The 25,536-nt window shown below is 37.5% G+C and overlaps 1 protein-coding gene across 7 annotated transcripts in view; it reads right to left on the bottom strand.

The window, feature by feature from the left end:
- The window catches only part of LOC120317866 (glutamate receptor-interacting protein 2-like), a 154,408-nt gene that overhangs the window by 88,718 nt on the left and 40,154 nt on the right, over positions 1–25,536 (bottom strand). For 6 of the 7 annotated variants that reach the window (XR_005559327.1, XM_039364831.1, XM_039364826.1 and 3 more), the window contains 6 exons: positions 14,789–14,869; positions 6,097–6,232; positions 5,321–5,466; positions 2,961–3,047; positions 2,602–2,677; positions 1,366–1,511 (listed from right to left, as the gene is read on the bottom strand). Coding sequence is in view for 6 of the 7 variants with exons in the window: in XM_039364831.1 (XP_039220765.1) it covers positions 1,366–1,511; positions 2,602–2,677; positions 2,961–3,047; positions 5,321–5,466; positions 6,097–6,232; positions 14,789–14,869 (672 nt within the window). In the remaining variant the exon portion in view is untranslated. The remainder of the gene's footprint in view (positions 1–1,365; positions 1,512–2,601; positions 2,678–2,960; positions 3,048–5,320; positions 5,467–6,096; positions 6,233–14,788; positions 14,870–25,536) is intronic. The other variant, XM_039364827.1, reaches the window with a different exon arrangement.

The raw sequence follows: 25,536 nt of genomic DNA, 5'->3' as shown, positions 1-25,536 counted from the left end.
TGGTCATAAGAGTGAGGACTAGTTCATAAGTCACTTTTTTCCAGTGCTGTTGTAACTTCAAACAGCTACTAAATGAATGGTTGTATGTCAAGGACTACCTGTAACACAAACACAAGCAGAAACTTCTTCTATAATAGGGCTGTAACAACTTCTTCTTCTATAACAGGGCTATCACAACTTATCCTCTCTTCAGCAGCAGCAAAGAAAACTCATGCCAAACTCTCACTTTCTCTGGAGACCGCATGCACACAATGGGGGCTAGCTCAATTCACAGACACCCATGTTTACACTTCTCAATCCTGCCTCATCTGAAGAAAAGAGGCACCAAACCAGAGACAAAACTCCCAAATCTCACTGAATGTTTAACAGATATTGTATTCAGCTAGAGCACTTGGACAGATTAGGAGGATTTACAGCATTTCCGCTAGTTCTGTACTGTTGCCTGAAAAGTGCATCTATGGAGCCACCAAGGGTTCAGCTTTATTTGAAGGAGGCTTTACTTTTAAAAGATCCCATCCAAACTCATGCACCCAGTTATTCATTGAAACAAAGTTCTGGTAGCTCTGGAAGTTTTTAACTTGATCCAGATTCTACCATATATACTGTATATGGTAGATGATAGGAAAATCAATACCAGTGATATCTATCATCTGTCTGTCTGATAGATAGTGATATCCATCTATCTACCTATCTACCTACCTACCTACCTACCTACCTACCTACCTACGTATCTGGCCTTGGTGCTCTTTGAGCTTGTTTTTCTACAGACATTTCATTACCAAACTAGGTAACGTCATCAGTGTTAACAAACAGCCAAGCTTAGAAAATTCAATCTTGAGCTACAAACATTCTCTTTTATCAGCATTCCTCTGCCTTCATTAAGCAGCTCTTGTTCAGCTAGAGGAGGATGGGAGATTGTGAGGCCAAGCTGATCTTTGCTTGTAGCTTGGATTGCTCTACTGGTATATGCTAGGGACTAGCACTAATGATGTTATGTAGTTAAGATAATGAAACATCTGCAAGAAAACAAGCAAGCTCAGAGAGCACCAAGCACCAGAGAGCACCTCAATTCAACTCCTGAGCTACAAATATTCTCCTTCATTGATGTCTGTCTGTCTGTCTGTCTGTCTGTCTATCTCTGTCTGTCTGTCTGTCTGTCTGTCTGTCTGTCTATCTATCTATCTATCTATCTATCTATCTATCTATCTATCTATCTATCTATCTATCTACTGTATCTATCTATCTATCTCTTTGTACACACATACACACATACAAAGTGAGAAGAAATACAGTGGAGTTGATTTTCCCATCATCTACCATATATATCTGTGCCCCCAGAAAGGAATCAAACTCAAGAGCCCTTACCCATTATGGAGACATCATACTCAATCTGGATCAGAGCCTCCTGATTGCACTGACGCAGAATGTTTAGTGCATCAGCATGACTCACACTGTGAAGAGGAATCCCGTCCACACTCAACAGCCGGTCCCCAATTTTCAAAGACCCTTCCCTGCAGAAAATGTTAAAGGCATCCATTATGAACACATACAGTGTCAGAATATTCTTGAGATGAATGCTTATTTTGGGACTTTATTTACTGACAACATTGCTAAAGTTTCTACATCTGCTCCAAGATGTGCACATATTGGGTCAAGGAGTTTTCCAAGTGCGGGATGCAACTTTTGATAAGGTACAGAACAAATCTGGATAGTGTTTCTGCTTTGTCGAGGGACGCTCACTGTCAAAACATGTTCCTGCTTTGCTTGAATGGGCCTGAACAACTAGGGAATAAACCTGGAGCAAATTTTGAGAGGTAAGTTAGGCCTGTAAGTCTAGCTATCTGTCTAAACACTATTTTCAACCATAGCAACTTTAAGCTGCGTGGACTTCAGTGCCCAAAATTCCCCAGCCAGCTTGGCTGAGAAATACTCGTCTAAGCTGTATCTGATCACCAGCAGCTCTTTAATTTGGTGATTTATTATTTATTTTTATTGAGGTTGCACAAATTTATTTCTCATTTTAAAGAATCAGAGTTTGATAAACCCTGTGCACATGTTTAGGTTTCTCTGATCTGTTATTTGCTACACACAAAAAAGATGGTGAAAAAAAAAATTAGGGCTTATATATTTTTATTCTTTCTTTTGGTTAATTATCTTTTAAATGTTATTATTTCCACATCTGTTTTCCTGAGTTACTTTTTTCATTATTATTCTAGTTTTTTCTATACTGCAGGGTGAGTATCTATCAATGTGGTGTCTATGAGTCGAAAACAACTTGATGGCACATTATTTCCATACTGACATTTTTATAACATATTCCCACCCCTTGCAGTCCATCACTACTGCGTTGCAATGAACCTGCAATTGGTTTTAAATGATCCACCACTGATTAAATTTTTCAAATCTATTTTCCATAGTTCATCTTTTCTGGTTACTCAAAACTAGTGCAGTAGAATTCAAAGGGAATCTATGTTCAAGAAGCAATGGACTATAGGCCAAATGTAGAGATGCAAAGCTATTGTGAATGTTTTATAGGTGGTATGAAAAATATGTATTTTTTTTTAAGCTTCACTGCTCAATGTGGAATTATGTGAACATTACCTGTCTGCTGGGCCACCTGGTCTAACATAAGTCAGTACTAATGGCCTGGATTTATGCCAGTCTTCATGGGCTCCTCCTGTAAGCAATTTGCAAAAATAATTCATAACTGATACAGACACATATCCAACAAATCTATAAAAAAAAGAACACATTTTTAAATCAGCAAGCAGCTAGCAATCATTTTCTGGAACATATGCAGAAACCTGGTAGTATCCCATCTGTCAGTCTCTGAAGATTACTTTTCCATCTCCCCAAAGATGCCCTTCAGAAGGCCACCTTAGAATGACATTGGGCACCCCACTTCCTTCTTTTCCCGTTTTCAAACAGCCCAGCATGTTGCTCATTACAAGTGCACTGACCTCGTAATACAAATCCAAAACTGTTGCCTTCTTTGTAGAGGGTAACTTCAATGGTTTTTGGAATGATGCCAGCACTATTATCAGGGGCTGCAGACAAGGGAAATAAAGGGATGAGTTAATGTTTTTCATTTGCTGAACTCTCCTTCTATAAAATCTGCATATTTATAAGTTCTGCAGATGATGTCAAATATGAAAAAGTCATCCACATAAGCCTTCTAGGTTTCATAAACTGGATCATTGCCTATAATGCTTGTCATAATTGAATAACAGCATTAAAATTACTGAATTGGTCTTGCAAACTGCCTCTGATCAATCTTAATAATACACATATACATACGTATATACTGAGCTTGTTTTAATATATTACAAACCAGAGCCTTTTCTTCTACAAAGCTTCAAAGCCCAGTAGGATTCCTAGAGCTAACACTTTTTGCCACAGATGTTGATTGGATTCTCAGATATTTTAATAATAAGCCAGCTGGCAACTTCGAATGAATACATTCAAATCCTCATGGCTAAAAGGACAGTTGTTGATTGTGATCATTACATGGGGAAAATGATTAAGTGTAAAACAGCGCTGAAGTAAATGTTTCTTAGTCCATATTTAATTCAGTACTTCATTTAATTTTAAACACTTATGAAAGCAATGCAAAAACAAAGACTGCATCTGTTATGAGTGAATGGCAACCTATCACACAGTCTGTGCTATGACTTTCCAGACAAAATGCCTGCCTCCTTCTCCTAATAGTGTGTGAAATATATGCACAATATGAATCAAATAAATTGGTGGCAGAATTAAGAGTGCTTTTTAAAAAAATCACCAATTGGGTAGATTGGAGAAAGGAGAAGAAATTATTATATTTAAATAGCAGCTGCAAGCCATCATTTTAAAAATGCTATCTTCCCATCTTTAAATATGCTTGAACTCTTAATCTGATGCTCTCCATTTATGTGAAGAGTAGAACTTTCAATAATCCTGATCAGCCAGTTCATTCGCCTTGCTATCAGGTAATTCTTAGAGTTGCAAATAAAGAAAGACCCTCCAGAAAGGAATATCTTTTCCAAGATGCTAGAAGACTCCTGTGCCTCTAAAATCAAGGAAGGTCTATTATTTTACTTCAAAATTAAAATCCAATAATGCATAATAATGCTAAAAATGAATGAACTACCACACTGATAGTCCACAAAGATTTCTTTCATTGACAGATCAGTCTAGTATGATTATTTGGGTTGGAGACAGCTCTCCAAACTAGTTGGTGCAGTAGATATTGCATTTTCTATCGCAGAATCCTTCTTCTGTGTCAAAAATCTTCCCATTGTCACAAAACGTTGTGTAACTGGATAGAAGCAAAGTTTGCCTCCAACCCTATGTAATGTTAATAATATTTGGAATCCACCAGCTGAAATTAAGTGGACTCTTTAATATTTTAAACCAGCAATAAAAATATTTAGTTGAGTAAAAAGGGCCATTAGTTATTGAACAAAATTAAGCAGGGCTTCTACATCTAGCATATTATCTAAAATCATACTCATTTCTAACACTACAATTACTTTATTTCTCTAACCTTACTCATCCCCAACCTCTGCCCCTTGCAATGTAGAACAATCTTGCAGAGATCTTATGAAGTTGATTGTAATCCACTAAGGGTCATGTCATAGTGTATTTTACAGTTTTGTTTGATGTCCAGCTTGAATGCAGGTGGCCCACTACCAGAACAAGGCTATTCAGAACCGGGTGTGCATGTGTGCATGTGTGTCCACAGCTCAATTTGTGTGAGTGGCAGGTGGTGTACACATGCATGCCAGCCTGCTGCTCACACATCTTGGTTCCCCTCCCCTCCCCCCATCCAGGCTGCCAAGCCGCAAAAGTTGGGGACTGCTGCATAAATGGATTCAAGTGTGTGGGTCAAAAGAGAATGCTTGGAGTTTTATAAACAGACAAGAAGCCTTCTGCTGGAACAATCCTGAAATAAAATCTAATGTGTGGTTTACTTTCTGTATTTATTGGTGCTTCCGATATCTACTTTATATACCCTTTTATGCTTGTGAAATCTTTAACACTGTTAAATGTTTATAAGCCACAACATCCAATAATTAACAGCATGGAAAAAAGCACAATCCATTGTAATCACCCTGTGTAGGAAATCATTGGTAAAATATGACTTCAAGTAAAGGAATCTCAGATACCAAGGCTGGAACATTCTGAACATCTGGAGAAACTACTACCAACTGAAGTAGGATTACTGGTCTAATGATAAAGTCACTTTATGTTTGTTCACAAAAGGAAAAGGGAGGAAAGGAGGGGGGGGGTCCACTTAGTCTTAAAACACAACATAAAGCTTTATTAAATATATACTAACCAGCTAGTGGTAGTTCATATTCCACTTCTAATATTACTCTTTCTCCCACATTCTTCAATAGACTTATAATTTCATCATGTCGCAATTTTGTCAAGTTAATCCCAGTCACTGACTTGATGTAATCACCAACATTTAGCTGATCACTCCTGTAACATATAAAAAAAAATATCTCAGTTCTTTCCAGGGATAGACATTATAGTCTTGAGGCAATTGTCTCAGGTAATAGTGGCAGAGAGACAGTTTTATTATTTTTGCTTTAAATTTTCTGGTTGTTTTCTTTATTGAAGGATAAGCAGAACCTAGGTAGATTGTTGCTTTTTTCAGTCACCTAAAAGTCTTGGATCAGCTCTGCCCATGTCTTTACTGACTAGTTAATAGAAAGGTGTCTATAGTAAACAACATAGGGAGCAAAAAAAACACAAATCTTAGATAATACCTGAAATGTCCATCAATTTTTTTTTAACAAACATACATGGCAACAGAGAAAATAAAAGTTTTATGATGTCCAGTCTTAAATCTTATCTGCAGAACCTGTTTTAGGTAGAAGGAATAAATCATTCCAAGCTGGGATCCTAGCAATAAACTCAAAATGCAATGCAATGTAATGTAAACATTACATGCCTATCAAGAAATTAAATGAAATATCATTTAAACTTGATGGTGCCATTTGACACATGTTGCATTGACTATCTGACTTATTAGTCTACACTTGCTGTACATTTCATTCTCCAGCTTTGCAACTGAGAAAGTTCCCTGCATCTGTAATTATATCTTACCTTGCTGCCAATCCTCCTGGCCTCAGATTAGAGACCCTTGGCTTTCCATCTTTATCTGTGCCACCAGCTATAGTTAATCCAAGGGTGCTTCCCTCTTTTTTGATTAGCTCCACAATTGTGACTCCTCTAAATTCTTCTGAAGATATAAAGAGAGAACAATTCAGTGCACTGGATTTATTATTACTGTTATTATTGTTATGGATCATCGCACAGTCAGCCAGATGTTCAGACTGGATTTGGCATTTTGTCTACCTATCGAGTCCTTACCCAGGACCTGGGATAGGCAGATGTGGATGTTTGATGGTATTACAGATATCGTCGCAGGATGGAAGCAGTTCCTAGTAAGGCCGCCTTTTGCAATTGACTAATAGCGAATTTGTCAATGCCAATGGTGTTCAAGTGGTGCTCCAGTTGTTTTGGGATTGCACCCAAGGAGCCTATTACTATTGGTACTACCCTTGCTTGCTTTTGCCACAGTCTTTCTATTTCTATTTGTAGGTCTTTGTATTTTGTTATCTTCTCCAGTTCTTTCTCGTCTATTCTGCTGTCTCCAGGCACTGCCACGTCCACTATCCAGACTTTTTTGTCTTTCTTATCGACAATTGTTAAGTCTGGGGTGTTATGTTGCAGGTGCTTGTCTGTTTGAATTCTGAAGTCCCAGAGCAGTTTAATTTTATCATTTTCTATGACTTTCTCTATTTTATGATCCCACCAGTTTTTGCTTACAGGCAAATGATATTTTTTGCAGATCTTCCAATGCACCATTGTTGTTACTTTGTCATGCCGCTGCTTGTAATCAGTCTGTGCAATCTTCTTGCAACAGCTTACCAAGTGGTCCACTGTTTCTTCAGCTTCTTTGCATAGGCGGCACTTACTGTCTGTTGCTGTCTTCTCAATTTTGACTTTATATGCATTTGTCCTTAAGGCTTGGTCTTGTGCAGCCAGAATTAATCCCTCGGTCTCTTTCTTCAATTTTCCTGCTCTTAGCCATTGCCAGGTCTTGTTATTATCTGCTTTCCCAGCTATTTTTTTAATGTATTGGCCATGTAGTGCTTTGTCTTCCCATGCCTCTATTCTGTTCTGTTGTTGTTGTTGTTGTTGTTATTATTATTATTATTATTATTATTATTATTATTAACCATTTATATTGGAGCACTTAAATTATTATTATTATATTGAAACATTTAGATCTCATCTGTTGATTTCTGGAAGAGGAAGCAAACTTACAGCAATGTACATTTGAAGACTTCAGTACCAATACTATTAATAAAATTAAAAGGACTAGATAGATTAAAAACAATCCAGCTAAGTAATTTATGATAACAACATCTCTATTGAAAAGAAAATAGCATATAAATATATACTGCATACATATTGTGTATCTATAAAAAGCAGCAAGTAAGAAAAATAAGCAAAATAAAAAAAATAGGAAGAGAAAGGAGCTTCTTGGTCGCATAGAAACATCTGTGATGGAAACATGGCTGATTCCAAATATTCTTGTTTCAGTTATACAAACAGGGAGTTCTAGCATTCTGAGGAGCCGAAGGTGAAGATATGACAAGAAGGCTGATTATAATTCACGACAGAAGACTTGTAAACAATACGATCAAACATAAAAATTCCACATTTTTTAAAAAAAATATTCTGTAGTGCTGGTCCATTGGACCCTTTTTAGTTATGAAAGGAATTCTTTTTCTAGATTGTTTAGATTATCCATTATCCACCTTAGGTACTGTAGCTTAGCCATGTGGTTAGGTATCCTTTTCACCTTGTGCAGTCTAAACCTAAGGACATGAACAAGCTATTTGGAAGTAGCAAGTTTATTTCCCTATTTTTTATTTATTTAATAAAACTAGTTTGCCTCAGTTGCCATCACAACTCCAGATAGCTTGCAAAATATGAATAATTAGGCTTAAAGTAACAAATGAAAAGGGTGAAATTAACAATAAATAATAAGATTACCAATCTGAGTGCGGCAAATGACATGACCCATTACAAAGCAATAAAGAATATATATATATAGGGGCCAGATCAAAAACCAGGACCTGCTGAAAAAGGCCAAGTCCTCAGGTTTTCTAAAAGCACTTCAGGATTTAGTCTTCCAGAGGGCACAGGCAAAGCCTGTCTCCAAGTCCCATGTTGCTTTAACAATAGGACCTGTTCACACTGACGACAGAAAGGATTAATGCATCTTTAAGGGATGAAGTTGCCTTGAATAAAAAGTAAGGACTATTTATTATTGGAGGGGGAAGGCACAGTGGCTCAATGGTTAAAGACGCTAATCTTGTCAGCTGGAAAACTGACAGCTTGGGTTTGAGACCCAAGCACCACGCGACAAGGAGAGTTGCCCTTACTTGCCCCAGCTCCTGCCCACCAAACAGTTTGAAAGCATGTAAAGGCAAGTAGATAAATAGGTACCACTTTGGTAGGAAGATAACAATGTTTCATGCTCCTTTAGCGTATAATCATGCTGACTTCATGATCAGGAAATGTCTTTGGACAATGCTGGCTTCCTCAGCTAAAAAAGGAGGTGAGTATGTCCTCTAGTGGTCTATGGAGATTCTCAGTCATTCAGGTCATGGCTGTCCCAAAGGTGCTTTTTCAAGAGGCAACTGGACTTTCTTGTTTTTCTTTGAAGACATTTTGCTTCTCATCCAAGAAGCTTCTTCAGCTCTGACTGGATGGTGGGGAATGGAAGGATTTATATTCCTTGCAGACAGCTGGTCATTTGCATTCTTTTAGAGAGTCGTTGAAGCCATTTGGAGGTTTACCTGTGTGCTCAGGGTCACCTGAATAGGGCAAATGTGTGAAGTCTTCTTGGCTGCAGGATGTTTTCTGCCCTGTGTCCTTTCACTGTTGAAGACAGGCACAGGCTGTTTGGGATGAGTCTGTGTTGTCTGCTTGTCAAACTGATAATATAAATAAATAAATAAATTTATATTTATTTATTTATATTTAAATATATTTAAATATAAATCCTTCCATTCCCCACCATCCAGTCAGAGCTGAAGAAGCTTCTTGGATGAGAAGCAAAATGTAGAATAGAATAGAGCTGGAAGGGATCTTGGAGGTCTTCTAGTCCAGCCCCCTGCTCAAGCAGGAGGACCTATACCATCTCAGACAAGTGACTGACCAGCCTCTTCTTAAAAATCTCCAGTGATGGAGCGCCTTCAAAGAAAAACAAGAAAGTTCAGTTGCCATCTAAAAAAGCCCCTTTGAGACTGCCCCCTAAAGTCAGAAATGTCTGTACAGACAAAAACTTTACTTATTTATTATCATACCCCTGATGATTAAAAGTCAAGCAGCATTACATCAACTGCTGCCAAAGCAACATATTCTATTAACATATTCTACACCATCTTTTTTCAAACTTGGTAAACTTTAAAACGTTTGGACTTCAACTTCCTGAATTCCCCAGCTAGCATAGGATAGGTTTAAACAGCTTTTATTTGATCAGCCATTGAAAAACTGAAACCACAAAAAGGGGGGAAAGGAAGGCAGCTGCCCCCCCTCATTTCATCTTCCCTTTGGCTTGTTTTCTTTATTTATTGATCATTGCTTTGGCACCAACTGTTCTAATACTGCTTCATCTGATGCAGTATGCCATATGGGACTCTGCCTAATATATGCCAATTACTTCCTCCGGTTTTTAGAGCTGAGTTTACATCATCATTCTATTGATATTATCATTTCACAGGCATTTGAGCTACCTGTACAACCATGGCTGACAAAATACTACTATACTTTTACAGCATTCCAACACAATCCAGTTGAGTGCTAGTAGCTTCAGCATGGACAAATTTGAAAAAAATACTGTTCCACACCAATACTTGTAATAACAGTGCTGTGGAAAACATCCTGAAACATATTATAACACTGGAAAGGGATAAATATTTTAGGTTATCTATTATACAGTATTTGTCACCTTGACTCTTAAGGTTAAAGTCTGATTATCTTTTAAGTGAGGAATGTTATATCTTTCATGCTTCCATTATTCAGTGACTTGAGTTCTTGCTCCATTTCTATCTGCATCTTGCATTTCCATTAAAAACGTCCCCTTGGCTGGGTTTATAGCAACTAAAGGATATAGAATGGTATCAAATCAATGCCAATTACATTTCCATTGTAAAAAAGCTTAACATCAGCAGCACACAATCCAAACCTGAAAACACACAAATTAAATCAACACCTAATTTAACATGCATCATTCTAACCAAGTTTAGAAATTTAGGCTATGCAGCAAGTTTTTTTTCCTTTTGAAAGAGCTAAAGTACAATGATACCCAATATGGTATTTCCAGAGTTTGGCAGGATGTGATTCTTTGTCTCCCCCCCCCCATTTCTTTTTCTAGACAGCACTCTAGGAGTTAAACTCCACACATCTTAAAGTTGCTAAGATTGAAAAACAAAGTTCTAGACCTCCAACTGAGAATACAGCATAACAGAGTTGGAAGGGATCTTGGAATACTTCTAGTCCAACCTGCTATTCAAGCAGAGACCCTATACCATTCCAGACAAATGGCTATGCATTCTAGTCCAACCCCCTACTCAAGAAGGAGACCGTATACCATTCCAGACAAATGGCTGTCCAATCTCTTAAAAACCTCCAGTGAGGGAGCATCTACAACTTCTGGAGGCAACTCGTTCCATTGATTAATTTTTCTTACTGACAGGAAATTTCTCCTTAATTCTAGGTTGGATCTCTCTTTGATAATCTTCCATCTGTTACTTCTTGTCCTGCCCTCAGGAGCTTTGGAGAATACGTCAACCCCCTCTTCTCTGTGACAGCCCCTCAGATATTGGAAGACTTCTATCATGTCACCTCTTTTCCTTTTTTTCATTAGACTAGACATACCTAGTTCCCACAACTGTTCCTAAAACTGTATGTTTTAGTCCCCAAATCATCTTTGTTGTTCTTTTCTGCACTTTTTCTAGCGTCTCAACATCTTTTTTGTATTGTGATGATCAAAACTGCAGTATTCCAAGTGTGGCCTTACCAGTGCAGTATAAATTAGTATTGACACTTCACATGATCTTGATACTATCCCTCTGTTGATACAGCCTAGGCCAGGGGTAGGCAACCTTGGCTCTTTTATGACTCATGGACTTCAACTCCCAGAATTCCTGAGCCAGCTGCTAGCTCAGGAATTCTAGGAGTTGAAGTCCATGAGTCATAAAAGAGCCAAGGTTGCCTACCCCTGGCCTAGGATTTGCAATTTACTATACAACTAATATTGCCTGTTTAAGATAACTGTACTTAGACAAATATAAATTTATAGCAAACATAAATATCCCATAAAGATACAATCATAAATATATATGATTATATAAGGATATGATTCATCCATATAAGCTACTGTGTCTACATTCAAAAACTATATAATAGTTCTGAGAAAAATGAAACTGAGGGAAATCAAAATAAATTAACAGGGGCTTAAATGCCTTCTCTACTGAAAGAAAAAGATCAAACTTTTGTGACCGTTTAAAGACAACTATGCTAGGAAATAGATGGGGAATCCTGGCAAATAGATGGGGGATCCTGGCAAATAGATGGGGAAGAAATGGAGGTAGTGACAGATTTTATTTTTCTGGGCTCCAAGATCACCTCAGATGGGCACTAAAAGACGCTTGCTCCTGGGGAGGAAAGCTATGGCAAACCTAGACAGTATACTAAAAAGCAGAGACATCACCCTGCCAACAAAAGTGCGTATAGTCCAGGCCATGGTTTTTCCAGTTGCAATGTATGGCTGTGAAAGTTGGACCATAAGAAAGGCTGAGCGCCAAAGAATTGAGGCCTTTGAACTATGGTGCTGGAGAAGACTCCTGCGAGTCCCTTGGACTGCAAGGCGTTCAAACAGGTCAGTCCTAGAGGAGATCAACCCTGACTGCTCTTTAGAAGGCCAGATCCTGAAGTTGAAACTCAAATACTTTGGCCACCTGATGAGAAGGAAGAACTCACTGGAGAAAGGCCTAATGCTGGGAAAGATTGAGGGCAATAGAAGAAGGGGACGACAGAGAATGAGATGGCTGGATGGAGTCACTGAAGCAGTAGGTGTGAACTTAAATGGACTCCAGAAGATGGTAGAGAACAGGAAGACCTGGAGGAACATTGTCCATGGGGTCGCGATGGGTCGGACACGACTTCGCAATTAACAACAACAACAACAACAATGCTAGGAAATGACCAATATGTATAAAATCATGCTTGTCATGAAGAAACATTGTCTCTCTCTCAAACATTAGGTCATTCCGTGAATCTGAAAGGAGATTCAGAACAGATCAAACCAAATCATTCTTTATGTACCTCATAATTACATTGTGGAGGTAGTTACCCTGTGATCTGGTGAAAAAAACATTAACTTGAGTGGCTTTAAAAGAGGATGGAAAAATTCATCTGTCAAAGAACTTGACCATAGAGATATCACGCATCCAAACAACAATTGGAGGGAACAAAGGCAGGAAAGGGTTTTTGTCTTCATCTCCTGCTTCAAAGTACAGGTAGTCCTTGACTTACAACAGTAATGGATCCTGGAATTTCTGTTGTAAGTCGTGACAGTCAGAAGTTGAAGTATCCATGGGCAAATAAAAGTCAATGTTTTACATGCAACAGATCCACCAGAATGAAGCTGATTTGTAATAGCTTTAAAAGGGGATTAGATAAATTAGTAAGGATAAGGCAATCAGGTTATTTATGTTATGATGGCTTGATGTTTATCCCCTGCAGTGACAGAATCAGTCAGTATCTGTTGCTATAAAGTGTCAGAAAATGTTACTGCAATCTTATTCTGCTTGTGGTTTCAGATGGTCATTGTGGGAACATCATGTTAAATCAGAACAAAACTAGACTTGAACTAGTCTAACTGGGCCATTCTATTTTTTTTTAGGCTACTTCTCTACCTTATGATATGCATTATCAAAAATTGAAACACTTTCTATTACATGGTGCCCTGTCTATGGAGATTCTCAATCATCCAGGTCATAGTTATTCCAAAGGTGCTTATTCATGAGGCAACTGGACTTTGAAGACGTTTCGCTTTTCACCCAAGAAGCTTCTTCAGCTCTGACTGAAGCTTTCCAGTCAGAACTGAAGAAACTTCTTGGATGAGAAGCGAAATATCTTCAAAGAAAAACAAGAAAGTCCAATTGCCTCATGAAAAAGCATCTTTGGGATACATGGTGCCCTGAATTCATACATTTCTACACAGTCTATGCAAACCACTATTCACAACTCATTGGCTTTAGTGCATTTATTTATTTAAACACACAGGTTAGTTATAGATAGGTAACTCTTTGTTCCTGCTTCTGGGTAACTACCATTATATAGATAATTACTAGTTGAAACTTTCATTTTCATCTGCTTAGTTCCTCACAGAAACCCCAACCACACATATATTCTGTGTTTTGCTGCACACTGCATTGGGAGTTCTAGTGCTACTATCAGATGCAGATAATACCAGCCCAGGGACAGAGAGATCAAAATGGAAAGAGCCCCCCAGTGTGCCTTGAACAGAAATAATGAATTTTTAATTCCTAGGAAATGGAAAGAATTCTGATATATTTTTCAGCCATGTGAGGCTCAAGCAAATATCACCGTGTACCAAGACTGCCCCATTATTGGATTTTTCAACTGCTTTCACCATCCAGGTACAGTGAGGGAAAAAATTATTTGATCCCCTGCTGATTTTGTACATTTACCCACTGACAAAGAAATGATCAGTCTATAATTGTAATGGTAGGTTTATTTTAACAGTGAGAGACAGAATAACAACAAAAAAATCCAAAAAAATGCATTTCAAAAAAGTTATAAATTGATTTGCATTTTAATGAGTGAAATAAGAATTTGATCCCCTATCAATCAGCAAGATTTCTAACTCCCAGGTTTCTTTCATACAGATAAAGAATTGAGATTAGGAGCACTCTCTTAAAGGGAGTGCTCCTAATCTCAGCTTGTTATCTGTATAAAAGACACCTGTCCACAGAAGCAATCAATCAATCAGATTCCAAACTCTCCACCATGGCCAAGACCAAAGAGCTGTTCAAGGATCTCAGGTACAAGATTGTAGACCTGCACAAGGTGAAATGGGCTACAAGAGTTATGTCAAACTGGCTTTTTATCGGGCTGTGATCCTTTTTGCAAATTTAGGTTTACCACAGTAGATCAGAATTTGACAATGATTTAAGAGGAGACTCATCATACAGTAGGGAAGACAGATCACTGTGTGATATATTGTACAAGTATTCCTGACAATAAAATGTCTTCAGTTGTCCTGTTTTGGAAGGAAAGAGGGGAGAGAGGGGAGGGGTGGGGGAGAAAGAGAAAGCTGGATGTAGATCTCTACGTGAAAGAACAGAAACTCCTCTTAAATTCTACAACTGAAACAATTTCCAAATGATGAATTTAAATTAGTGAGAATATCGAGTTTGCCTCCTGTTCTGGGTGGTGGATCTCAGAGTTGTAGTAAAGATAGATAGAGATAGAGATAGATAAATAGAGAGAGAGAGAGAGAGAGAGAGAGAGAGAGAGAGGGAGGGAGGGAGGGAGAGAGAGAGAGAGAGAACTCCTACAAGTGTAAAATCTGTCTTCCCTTGTTGTGGTAAGCCATGAAATTAAAAAAAAAAAAAACCTTATCCATCTGTATGTTAGCAAAGCAAATTGAACAAATGCACACAAATAAGGCAATAAATTCAGCTACCTGGTATACTTTGCCTTCTTGAGACCAACGCAGTATCTAGTCCACCTGAGTCTTTGCTTCCTTTTGAATAAGGTCCATCATCTAAAAAAGAAATAAAGAAACCTTGAAATTGTTTGGATTCTAAAATAAAGCATTATCTCTTTATTACCCCTAATAGCCTTGTAAATGCAATTAAATGATCTTTTCTATTCTTATATTAATATAATCCTTACGAGGAGAGCCAGTTTGGTGTAGAGGTTGAGGCATCAGACTAGAAACTGGGAGACTGTGAGTTCTAGGCGCACCTTAGGCATAAAGCCAATTACATGAACTTGGGCCAGTCACACTCTTTCTCTCAGGCCTAGAAAAGAGGCCATAGCAAGCTACTTCTGAAGAACTTTGCCAAGAAAACTGCAGGGACTTGTCCAGGCAGTCTCTGAGAATATGATACAATTAAACAGAAGAAAATTAACCTCTTAACAGAGAGTTGTGGTTGGGGTGATTTCTCCATCTTTTGTCACAGAAACCTCAATAGAGTGGGCTCTACTGCATGGAGTTAAAATAGGTTAAAGAACAAAATGCAGATAATGCCAGGTTGTCCATCCTAAGCTAGAAAATTACTTATTTACAATTATTTTCATGCCATTATTTGTGGCTTGAATGGATTGCAATAACTGCAATAAAATATTCATTAAATCCATAAAACAGAAGACTGTCTTCATTTTGCAAAACAATTTTCTCTCAATCCCATGTGTCCCACTGTCACAGCCAGCAGCAGAGATAATAAATATATATAAGAACTATTTAAAGTTGTGTGAGGGCTATGGGAAAACTTCATATGGAAGATTCTGCTGTGGAAAAGATGAATAGTATATCCTAATATCTACCCCCCTCCTTTTTAAAAAAGAACAATAATGATAATAACACTGTTTTCTCCCCAGAGAAATAGCCCTTTACAGGTGAAAGAACATCATTGCCACAAGTCTAAAGCAAACTATAATACTTTTGAAAAACTGCATAGTCTTTGGAAATGGAATAATAGAACCAACAGAACTTTAAATCATCACATCTGAATTCAGACACACATTGTTACTTCCCTTACTTCAAAGTCATCATTTTTTTTTGCTTTGACTGCAAGTAATTTAAAGAGAAGGAAGGAGACTTAGTGGGAGGGAGGTGGGTGGGAAAAGAGAAACAGCATTTGAAGGAACATCCATTTAAAATCCAAACTGAATGATGGGCTTCATTTGCGATGTGCTGTTTTTCCTTTGAAGGAATTCGTTGCCAAGTAATAAGGACTTCCAAATCATACTAACTGCATCAATTCCAGAAAAGTCCAATTCCAGGACTGATTGAATAAAAATAATTTTAAGATAACCCAAGGGTACAATAGAAATAATACATCTCAGTGCAGTTCACTGGAACGTCTATAATTTACTACCCAGAAGGAGTAATTCCTCATGTTTGAAAATGACTCCTGCTCCCTGCCTCATGTACAGCCTTTGCAGTACCAAATAAAAATAAATTCCCATAAACAAGGCAAAAATAGCATATTTGGAACATAAGTAGTAACAGCAGTTGGGAGGGGTGAACATTTTCCATCGGATAGGCATAGAAGTTCCAGTTTCATACACAAATAACCATTTCTGGTCACTGTTAGGAACAGACATGGCTGTATACACGTATGTACTAAGTATCAAGGCATAATGAAGGAGTTCCAGTTAGAATTTCCAACTGGAAGAGAAGACAGCTGAAGATTTTCTCTTCCTCTTCCTCTCCCCTCACTCCAATTTTAATATCATTTAAAAAATTCTGGCAAGGAGGCTACTAAAGAAGGTCCCTAGAACATGTTACATGATATGATGGGATAATGCCAAATAAACAGTGTAAGATTCTCGTATGGGTATGGAATGGGAAAAAGGAAACTGCCCATAAAGTAAATCCGATACACAAAGCAGGAGGCCAGACAAATGTGAACCAAAGGTGCACTACGGGGAAACAAAATACAAGTAAATGTCAAGTCACACTTCAACGGGTACCTTCCTTGACTGCTTAAACATTTGGGTAAGATAATGAGCAAAAGCAAACACTGTAACATCCTCCTCTGGGGTTTGGGATGAAAGGAATAATTGAAAGAGTGCTGGTGATACTAATTGCTTTGCCATCTCAACTGTCAGTAAAATGCCAGATAATTTGTTGACCAGCAGAGTTGTTGAATTGCTAATGGTGAATGGTGAACATATATTTTTTATTGCTGGATCAGACTATTCAGCTGCTTGCCCAAGGTTTATTTTGGGTAACATTTTTGGAATGCTAGTTGAATTGTAGAGCTGGTTTTTCAATATCTCATATACCTCTGGTATCATCCAAAGTAGCAAAGATTGCTTTGGGCTCTTGAAAGAAATTTCAGGAATACCATTCTCATACATTGGTGAGGTATTCATAAAGAGAAACAGATGGCTGAGCTTCTGTAATCATGGATTCCACAGTTCCTCCTAATTTATGTTCTTCCAGTAGCAATGCTCTGCAGACAGACACAGCTAGGTTGCTATCCAGAGTTGATAAAAGCCCTCTTTTCCAGATATCTTTTCTTCCAAAACAATTTTTATTAGTTTTCCATTTTCACCAACAGAAGCTTAAGAGCCAGTGTGGAGATATGGTGGTCAATTACAAAAGAAACAACAACATTATAAATATACAATTTTTCCAGAGACATTTTGTGGCTGTCCAGCATCAAAGCTGGATCGAGGACAGGGGTAGGCCACCTTGGCTCTTTTATGACTCATGGCTGGCTCAGGAATTCTGGAAGTTGAAGTCCATGAGTCATAAAAGAGCCAAAGTTGCCTACCCCTGGTCTAGGAGGTTTCCTAAGATGTAATTTGATAATTAAGGAAAAGTATAATTCCATCCCAAGAAAGTCTATCATTCCAAATCCTGATGTCAGCTTGTCTACCCCTGAAACCAGCCTCAATTCCTACTTGTATAAGTTCATCTTCAACTTGCTCTTCAAACCTGGGCTCTAAATATACATGGAGGCTTGTGAAATGTACAATGCACAGCTTACAGAAAAAAAGAGAAGCACAGCTGAATATTAGCATATTGATGCCAAGTGATATGATCTTCCAGGCAGCTTCAAATAAATACTAAATAATACAAATAGGATTATGCATGACTTTAGGACTATAAGGTGAGTCAAACAGAATTATTCCAATGCCATCTTTAAAAAAAATGCCTACAGAGAAAAGAGTGGAACCATAATAAATATAGAACTTTTAACTCCCAGCTCTCTCCAAAAATATATAGGACATGACGGTCATAGTGTCAAAACCTATTGAGAAATCCAGAAATATAAACAAATTTGTAAATCTCTCATCAATTACTTGACCTCAGGTCATCATTAATATAATCAAGGTTGTCTCCATGGCAGTTTCTGCTCTTAATCTAAAGTTTTGAAATAATTTGTTTCCTCTAAGAGTTCCTGAAGTACAATGCTACTGTCTTTTCCAAGAGCTGGGTTAACAGTGTATTGGACATCATCCATAGTTGTTAATATTTGTCAGGCCCAGAGACAGCTTCTTAAGTAATATCTCACTATTTCTGTTAAGAAAGGTATGGGGGAAGGCTCTTTTGGCTGCAGAGAAGAGTTAAAAAACTTAGGAATTATTGGAAGGATAGATTCCTTGGAGATCAAGCAACAGAGGAATCTAATGAAAGCAGTGTTGTGAAGTGTTCCAAGGACCTTAAGCTCTTCTTTCAAATGATTAACGTGATTTATACCAATGTTTTTACACAATGGATACTTTAGATATAATACCATCCAAAGTGGCCTTATGCAGACTGGTTGCATTAGAACGTAGATGGGTCTAGGCCAGGGGTGTCAAACTGCCAGCCTGCAGGCCAGACGCGTCATCTGGAAGCTACACCCACCCCATTGCTGGCAGTGGCAAAACCATCCCGATATGTTGCACGATGTCACATGACATTGTGAGTTTGACATGTCTGGTCTAGGCCAACTCACCATGGCCAACTTGTTATGGTTAACTCATCACGGGACAATTCGCCACAGGACAATTCAATGCTGTATTAATCGTTTCATTCAGTTATTTTTATTACTGATTACCATGTTTTCATCAAAATTATTATAATTCTTGTATTTCTGGATTGGCTTTCTTTATTTTATTATTATTGCCCATGGGTCTGTCTAAATTAATTTAACTTTTTATTTGAATTGTCCCACGCTGAGTTGTCCTGAGTTGTTGGCACAGAGAATTGACTATGGTGAGTTGGTTGTGGCAAGTTGTCCCATTCTAAGCTTAGATGGTAGTAAAGCTTCAGCTGGTCTTTCAGGACGGTGTCATCAGCCCAGATTCCAGTAGCCTGAACTCTGCAAGTAAATGCTTTTTTCGTTCCCTAAGTGTCATGGCATGAATACTGTAAATGCATTGATGTTCTCTAGAATCCAGTTGGACTCCCGCCTAGAATCAAAAAGACAAATTACAGTTAATCTAGAAGAGCTGAAGCATGCTTTCATTTCAAGTGGTGATGTTGAAGCCATTTCATAAAGTCCTGTACCATCAAACGGCATTCTGTTTTTAAAACATGCTTGTATTCCCTTCTAAAAAAAGCAGAAATCTATTTTGTAGTTTCTGATTCTGCCTCTATTCGGAAGCCAATCAACCTAAGGGTAGACTTCTAAAGCAGTGGGTTGCTTCTTGTTCTTATTCTTGTCCTTAATCAAATCTGGCTTCCCAACAGACATTGTCAGGGGAAAAGCAAAGCCTGGAAGCAAGCTTTTTTACTAGCAGAGAAAAAAAATTGTACAACTTCTTTTTTAAAAAGGAAATATTTGAAAGAGTTGTTTAAGAAACTTGTTGCAAGAACACATAATAATACAATTATCCAGAGTTGTCTATCTATGGAACCATACCAGAAGTCTTCAGCTTCTAATTTAAAATGAAATACTACGAGAAATAAAAACAATGTTATGCAGACCAGTGAAAGCTGTGGACAAACCAGACAGTAAATGACCATTTTAATTAGTTATAACCATTAAGGTCATAAGCCGTAGTATTATAACAATTCATTTCTCTCACTGCTTTTATTTCTAACTGAAAGTGTGCAGCAGCATGTGCACAAATGCAATTGGTTTGATTCAGCAGTGAGTCAAATTAAGCAGTTTGCTGGTTTTCCTTCTATATGCCCTGAACAACTTTTTTACAATGTAGTGAAAAGAGGATTTTGCTGCTTTGATATCTTCTGAACAAAAGCATTTATTGCAAACGAATTCAATGCCATTTGTAAAACAGAACCGAATCTCATCCTCTACTCTATAATTTTAAGGACTAGATTGTATTAGAGCTAGCTTCTAGTAAAAAGCCCAAAGGAGGACTTACTGTTGCCACCAAATATTTCTCCGGTAATTGGTAACTGAGGTTCTACCCACACCAGGTTCATATTTACTCTGCTATTATAACCTTATTTGTAGTGCCAGAGAGAAAACAAAGAATTCTCAAGAGATCACAATATAGAAATATCTTTGTCTAGAATTCCCAGTCGGGTATGCATGCTTAGGATCAAATTAAAAATAAAATAAAATCAAAAGCTGCAAAAGTTTATAACTTCAATCTGTTGACAGAGTGGATCTGAGCTGGGGTGATGCTATGGTTAAAGATACTGAACAGATTCAAGCCTATTCTTGGCCTTAGAAGTACATTGGGTGATTTGATTCAATCCACCTTGCAGAGTGAAAAAATTGCAGATGATCCCTGAGCTTTGGAGAGACATGGGGCTATAAGTTTAATGAACAACAAATAAGTAATAAATACGCATGTTGACGTTGATGGCAAAATCTTCCAAATGAGTCCAAGCTGTCCTTAGAAATAATGTGTTGAAATACTATCTTCATACACAATATGGTAAAGTGGTTGAGATAGAAACTAAGATTTTTAACTATGCAGTCTTGAGGTGAGGGGGGGGGGACTTCTTGTTTGTCTTTCATTCATCTCTATCTTATCTTTTCTTCTCCCTTTCCCTGAACTGGTGGCTATTAAACTCTCTCTTATAGCAAATGCTGTAATTTCTTCTTCTTTTTTTCCAAACAATTTTATTGGTTTTTCCATTTTTGCACCAAAAAGCTTAAGAACCAACATGGAGATAGGGTAATCAGTTAAATACAATAACATCATAACTATACAGCTCAAATAATACTTCTTAAAATTTCCCTCTCTATCAATTAACATAATATAGTCAAATTAATACATTTCTAAATAAAATTCATTCGTTAATACATACCTAAATAAAAATTCCATTAATCAATAAAAGTTATTAGCAACTCATTACCTATGTAAATCAAAATCCTGTTTTCAAATGCTGTAATTTCTTATGCAATATGCAGTATAAAGAAACACTACCTCTTATTGGTCCTGAATTTTATTTCAATTAAGGGCTGAGAAACACAAAACTTCATACATTCTGCTAGATTTATATGTCATTCTTATATTCCTTATTTCTAATAGGCCACAGGTAATAATTTCAATTGTTATTTTCACAACTTTTCCTAACACTACATTCTCCTTTTCTGCAACGCAATGACTGGAACAGGATGCAGTTTTTCAAGTTTGATGCTTGATGATGCCTATCAGGGCATTATTAATCTAACAGTTCTATGATCAGCTCATTCCTAATTATTGCTAAAGTGGAATTAGCCGCATACTTATTTGATTTTTTTTCTTTGAACTCATAATCCCCTTCTTGGCGATATTTGTTGGATTTATTTCAGGATTCTGTCACTCCATGAACAAAGCTAGTGTTACAGCGTTTTGACTTGCTTCCATAGCTAACCTAAGAATACTAATAGGACTGGCCTGCAAAAGCATGTTGATTTGAGTTTAAATTCTTTAATCCATTTTATTAACTTTCAAAAGCTATGCTTCTGACTAAGCTAAAACTTATCTTATTTTTCATAGCCTTGTTAAGATGGACCAGCATTTTCTATCCTTAAGAAAAGGGGGGGAAATGCAAAGGCAATCCAAGAGAAATGCTAGGCTTCTCCAGCACAGTATTTTAGGTTGCCATTTCTGGCAGAATTTATTTACAAAGCCATGCCAAGGCAATTTTATATTAATTCTTTGCTCACTGTATCAGTCAATTTGTTAAAAAGAAATTAGGAAGAAAAGAAATTGCTTATTTTACCATTAGCAGAATATCTGGAAAATAGGTAAAGCTTCACTGGGTTCTTGCCCACTTCCAAAATGAAATGTTGCAAAAATCTCACCCATACATTTGTATTCAGAAGGTGCCTTCCCATTCAAAACCGAGACAGGTGTTTATCAGTTCAATTCTCCCACAGGAGGCTGTCCAGATTAATTTGAACGTTTCCTCCTCCACTTTCCTACAAGCAAGCTTTCAGTTGTTCGTGACAAAATGCAAAATCATTTCCAAAGGATCTGGGGTAGAGGGAAACAGCAGGCGAGGACTGGATAAGAATTCAGAAACTGGCCAGCACACTTCTGAAACTTCTTTTAAAAGAAAAGATCTAACACATTCCATTTTCATCTGAGGTAACTCTTGTATTTAACCAGTCAAGAAAACAACTCATGAATTTAAGATGGCTCCACAAAAGGAAAACTAGATAGAGGAGGGGAAAGAAATCAGAATTTTTTTAAAAAAATCTATGCAATGCCCACCTACCTTACCTAGGTCTATCAGTTCTGGCTGGAAGAAATCCTGGGGACTACCTCCTCCCCAATAAATGTGTGCATGTTTGTTTTTCTATATACTCCTGCCAGAAACCATATCAAATCAGAGAAAGTTCAGAACACATCTGAAGATGATGGCATTAATGGAATTAGTAACTGAAGCAGAAGTTCCTTGAAGGACAAACACAATAGGAATATGATCTGTATGCAATATGAATTGAGGAAAATCTTATCCTCTCAAGACACAAATAATGCTTAGTCAATTGGATGTGGTAGGAATAAGTGAATTTACATGACTTGTCATGGGTCACTTTAATTATACTATTCAAGGTACAAGACTATAAGAAGCAATGAAGTGACCATGAAATTCAAATGTGCTCAGCTACAATATAATAAAAAGCTGTGTAACTTCTATTGGAATTAATGGTTGTCCAATGAAGAATTCTAAAAGGATGTAGTAATACAAAAGTAAGAGAGATTTTTTAAAAAACTTGGAAGTACTGTATAGGGAAATTTAGACTGGGTAGCTGAAATAATGTGCAAAATAACAAATCTTTTTGCAAAGATAATTTTTGTTTATTACCAACACCTGCTTCAAGCATCATAAAACCCAAACTCTACAGATATTGTATATACAACACTGGAATCAACCAGACCTTGCAGAATGGAAGGAAGCAGAATGATGGAAAAATATAATCAAGCAGAAGATTTTGAGACAGAGATTTGTAAGCAGACTATTTAATTTCTGGCATCAAATATATTTTAAAGAGCTAGCAAGATTTGACTTGGAAAACATACAGTCAGATTTAAGATCAACCAAAGAGACAGACTCAGTACCTTTAACTTATGTGAAAGGGGAGCTGAGGAGCTATGAGAATAGATGAGAGACACCGTGAACACTGAAATGAAAAAACAAAATTCTAACGTCTGAAGAAAGAAAAGACCCAAGAGGTTTTCAGAACAGCCTAACCAGTGAGCTGAAGAAAAAATGGAGGATGAAAGCTTTGGGCAGCAAATATAGATGGCCAACATAAAGCAAGAAACGGCTTGGGAAGAGACTTCATCTGAATATGTCAACGAATAGGAGAATGTTACCCACGGAATGAAAAATGAGATGTTTTTAAATAGCTCACAGAAAATACATCAAAATTCACAGAGTGGAAAGTGAATTAAAATAATAGTAATCCACAAAGAAATCTACAGTACTGTTTTGTAGGCAGAAGAAGAACAGAAAGACTTTGACTGAATTTTTTTACAAATGATGTTATAGAATGCCATAAACTTTTTCTGAGAAAGAATGTATTGGAAAGTAAAGTATAAGAGGTAATAGGTCATCTGACAAAAAGAAAAGCACCAGGCACAGATTGAGAAAAGGTACAGGAAAAGAGGCAGTTAACATGCTAACAGTTCTGTTTACTGAATAAAGCAAGACCTCTGATTGTACAGAAAATTCTAGAATGTAGAATATAGGAAAGCTGATGGACATGCCAGAAGATCCAATTTATTCTTTTGAGGAGTCTTCATAGCAAGAACAATAGCACTTAGACTTATATTCTACTCCATAATGCATTAGAGCACTCTCTGGGCAGTTTACAATGTCGACATATTGCCCCCAACAATCTGGGTCCTCATTTTACCAATCTTGGAAGGCTGAGTCAGCTTTGAGCCCCATCAGGATAGAACTCCAGACTGTGGGCAGAGTTTTGCTTGCAATACTGCACCTTAATCACTGCATTACCAGGGCTCTTCTTTATAAAAAAATTCTAAACTTTAAATACTGAGTTTGGAGAAATAGCATACAGGTAGTCCTCTGCCTATGACCACATTTGGGCTTAGAATCTTGACAGTTGAGCAAAGCAATTAAGCAAGATGCTATGTGACCACTTCACCCAACAAATGCAATCCTGATTTCCCTGGTTATAGTCATTAAGCCAACTAGGTGGGTCATTAAGTGCCTGGAGCTCCCACCACACCCAGGAGCTCCAAGTCCTCTCGTTGCCCCATTGGGGAGAACAAACATGAGAACAAAAGGAAAAGTGCTAGAAAACACCTTCATTCTGGAAAGCTTAGAACACTGGGATTTTGCTAGTATTTTTGCTAGATTTCTCCTGCCTGCATGGGGGGAAGGAGAAATGCCTTAGGTTGCTGGGAGAATCACCTCTAACCCTACATCTCCTCTGCTTACAACCTTCCCTGCCAGCTTCCCCACTGACTTTCTGGGGAAGCCAGCAGAGAAGATTGCAAATGCAAACTGTTGTCAAGCACCTGAAATGAATGGATGGGGTGGGGGGTGGGGAAGGGAGTGTGATTTTTTTTTATGACAGCTCCAAATGCTTATGGAATATAAAGTACCCATTCTGAAGTCCTCATAACCTCAAACAGTCATTAAATGACTAGTCGTAAGTAAGGACAACTGCAGCCTAAAGAAGAATAAGAAGTATATATGTCAAGAATACATATTGTCCCCATAGCTGCTTAATTTATAAAGCAAATGCAAGAAGAGCAGGATTGGCAGAGTGACAGCTGGAATCAAATTGGTGGCTGAAACATAAGCAATTAGAAATATGCAGACAACCACCATCTTCTTAACTGAAAACAAAGACAAGCTTGTTATGAAAGTAAAAAAAAAAAAAGTAAAGTGAAATCTGGCTTAATGCCAAATGTTAAGAAAAAGATAATGTCAACCAGCATATTAGTGAATTCACAGTTAATTACAAAGAACTGAAGACAGAGAATAAAGAAGCACAGTGTCCTGGTGAAGTGGAGAGAAAATTAATTCTAGGGAGGATGGCAATGACAGACTTAAACAAGAAGAAAACTGTAAAGACATTTCAATGACAACAAAGACCAGAATGCTTACAGCAGTGGTAATTGACAGTTGTGAAAGCTGGACCCTGAGAAAAAAAAGGCAGAGAAAGAAGATTGACATCTTGAAATGAGGGATTGGGAAACAGTCACTAAGTAATTGCAAGAAGAATTAATCTAGTGGTCCTAAAAGAAATGAAGACTGACTACTCCCTCCAGGTGATCATGAACAAATAAAAACTCATGGTACTTTGGATATGTGATAAG

The sequence above is a fragment of the Crotalus tigris genome, unplaced genomic scaffold (assembly GCF_016545835.1).
Source record: "Crotalus tigris isolate CLP2741 ecotype Arizona unplaced genomic scaffold, ASM1654583v1 scf7180000019856.1557650, whole genome shotgun sequence".
NCBI lineage: Eukaryota > Metazoa > Chordata > Lepidosauria > Squamata > Viperidae > Crotalus > Crotalus tigris.
Note: the sequence above shows the minus strand (reverse complement) of the source record. Positions and strands in the feature narration are given on the sequence as shown.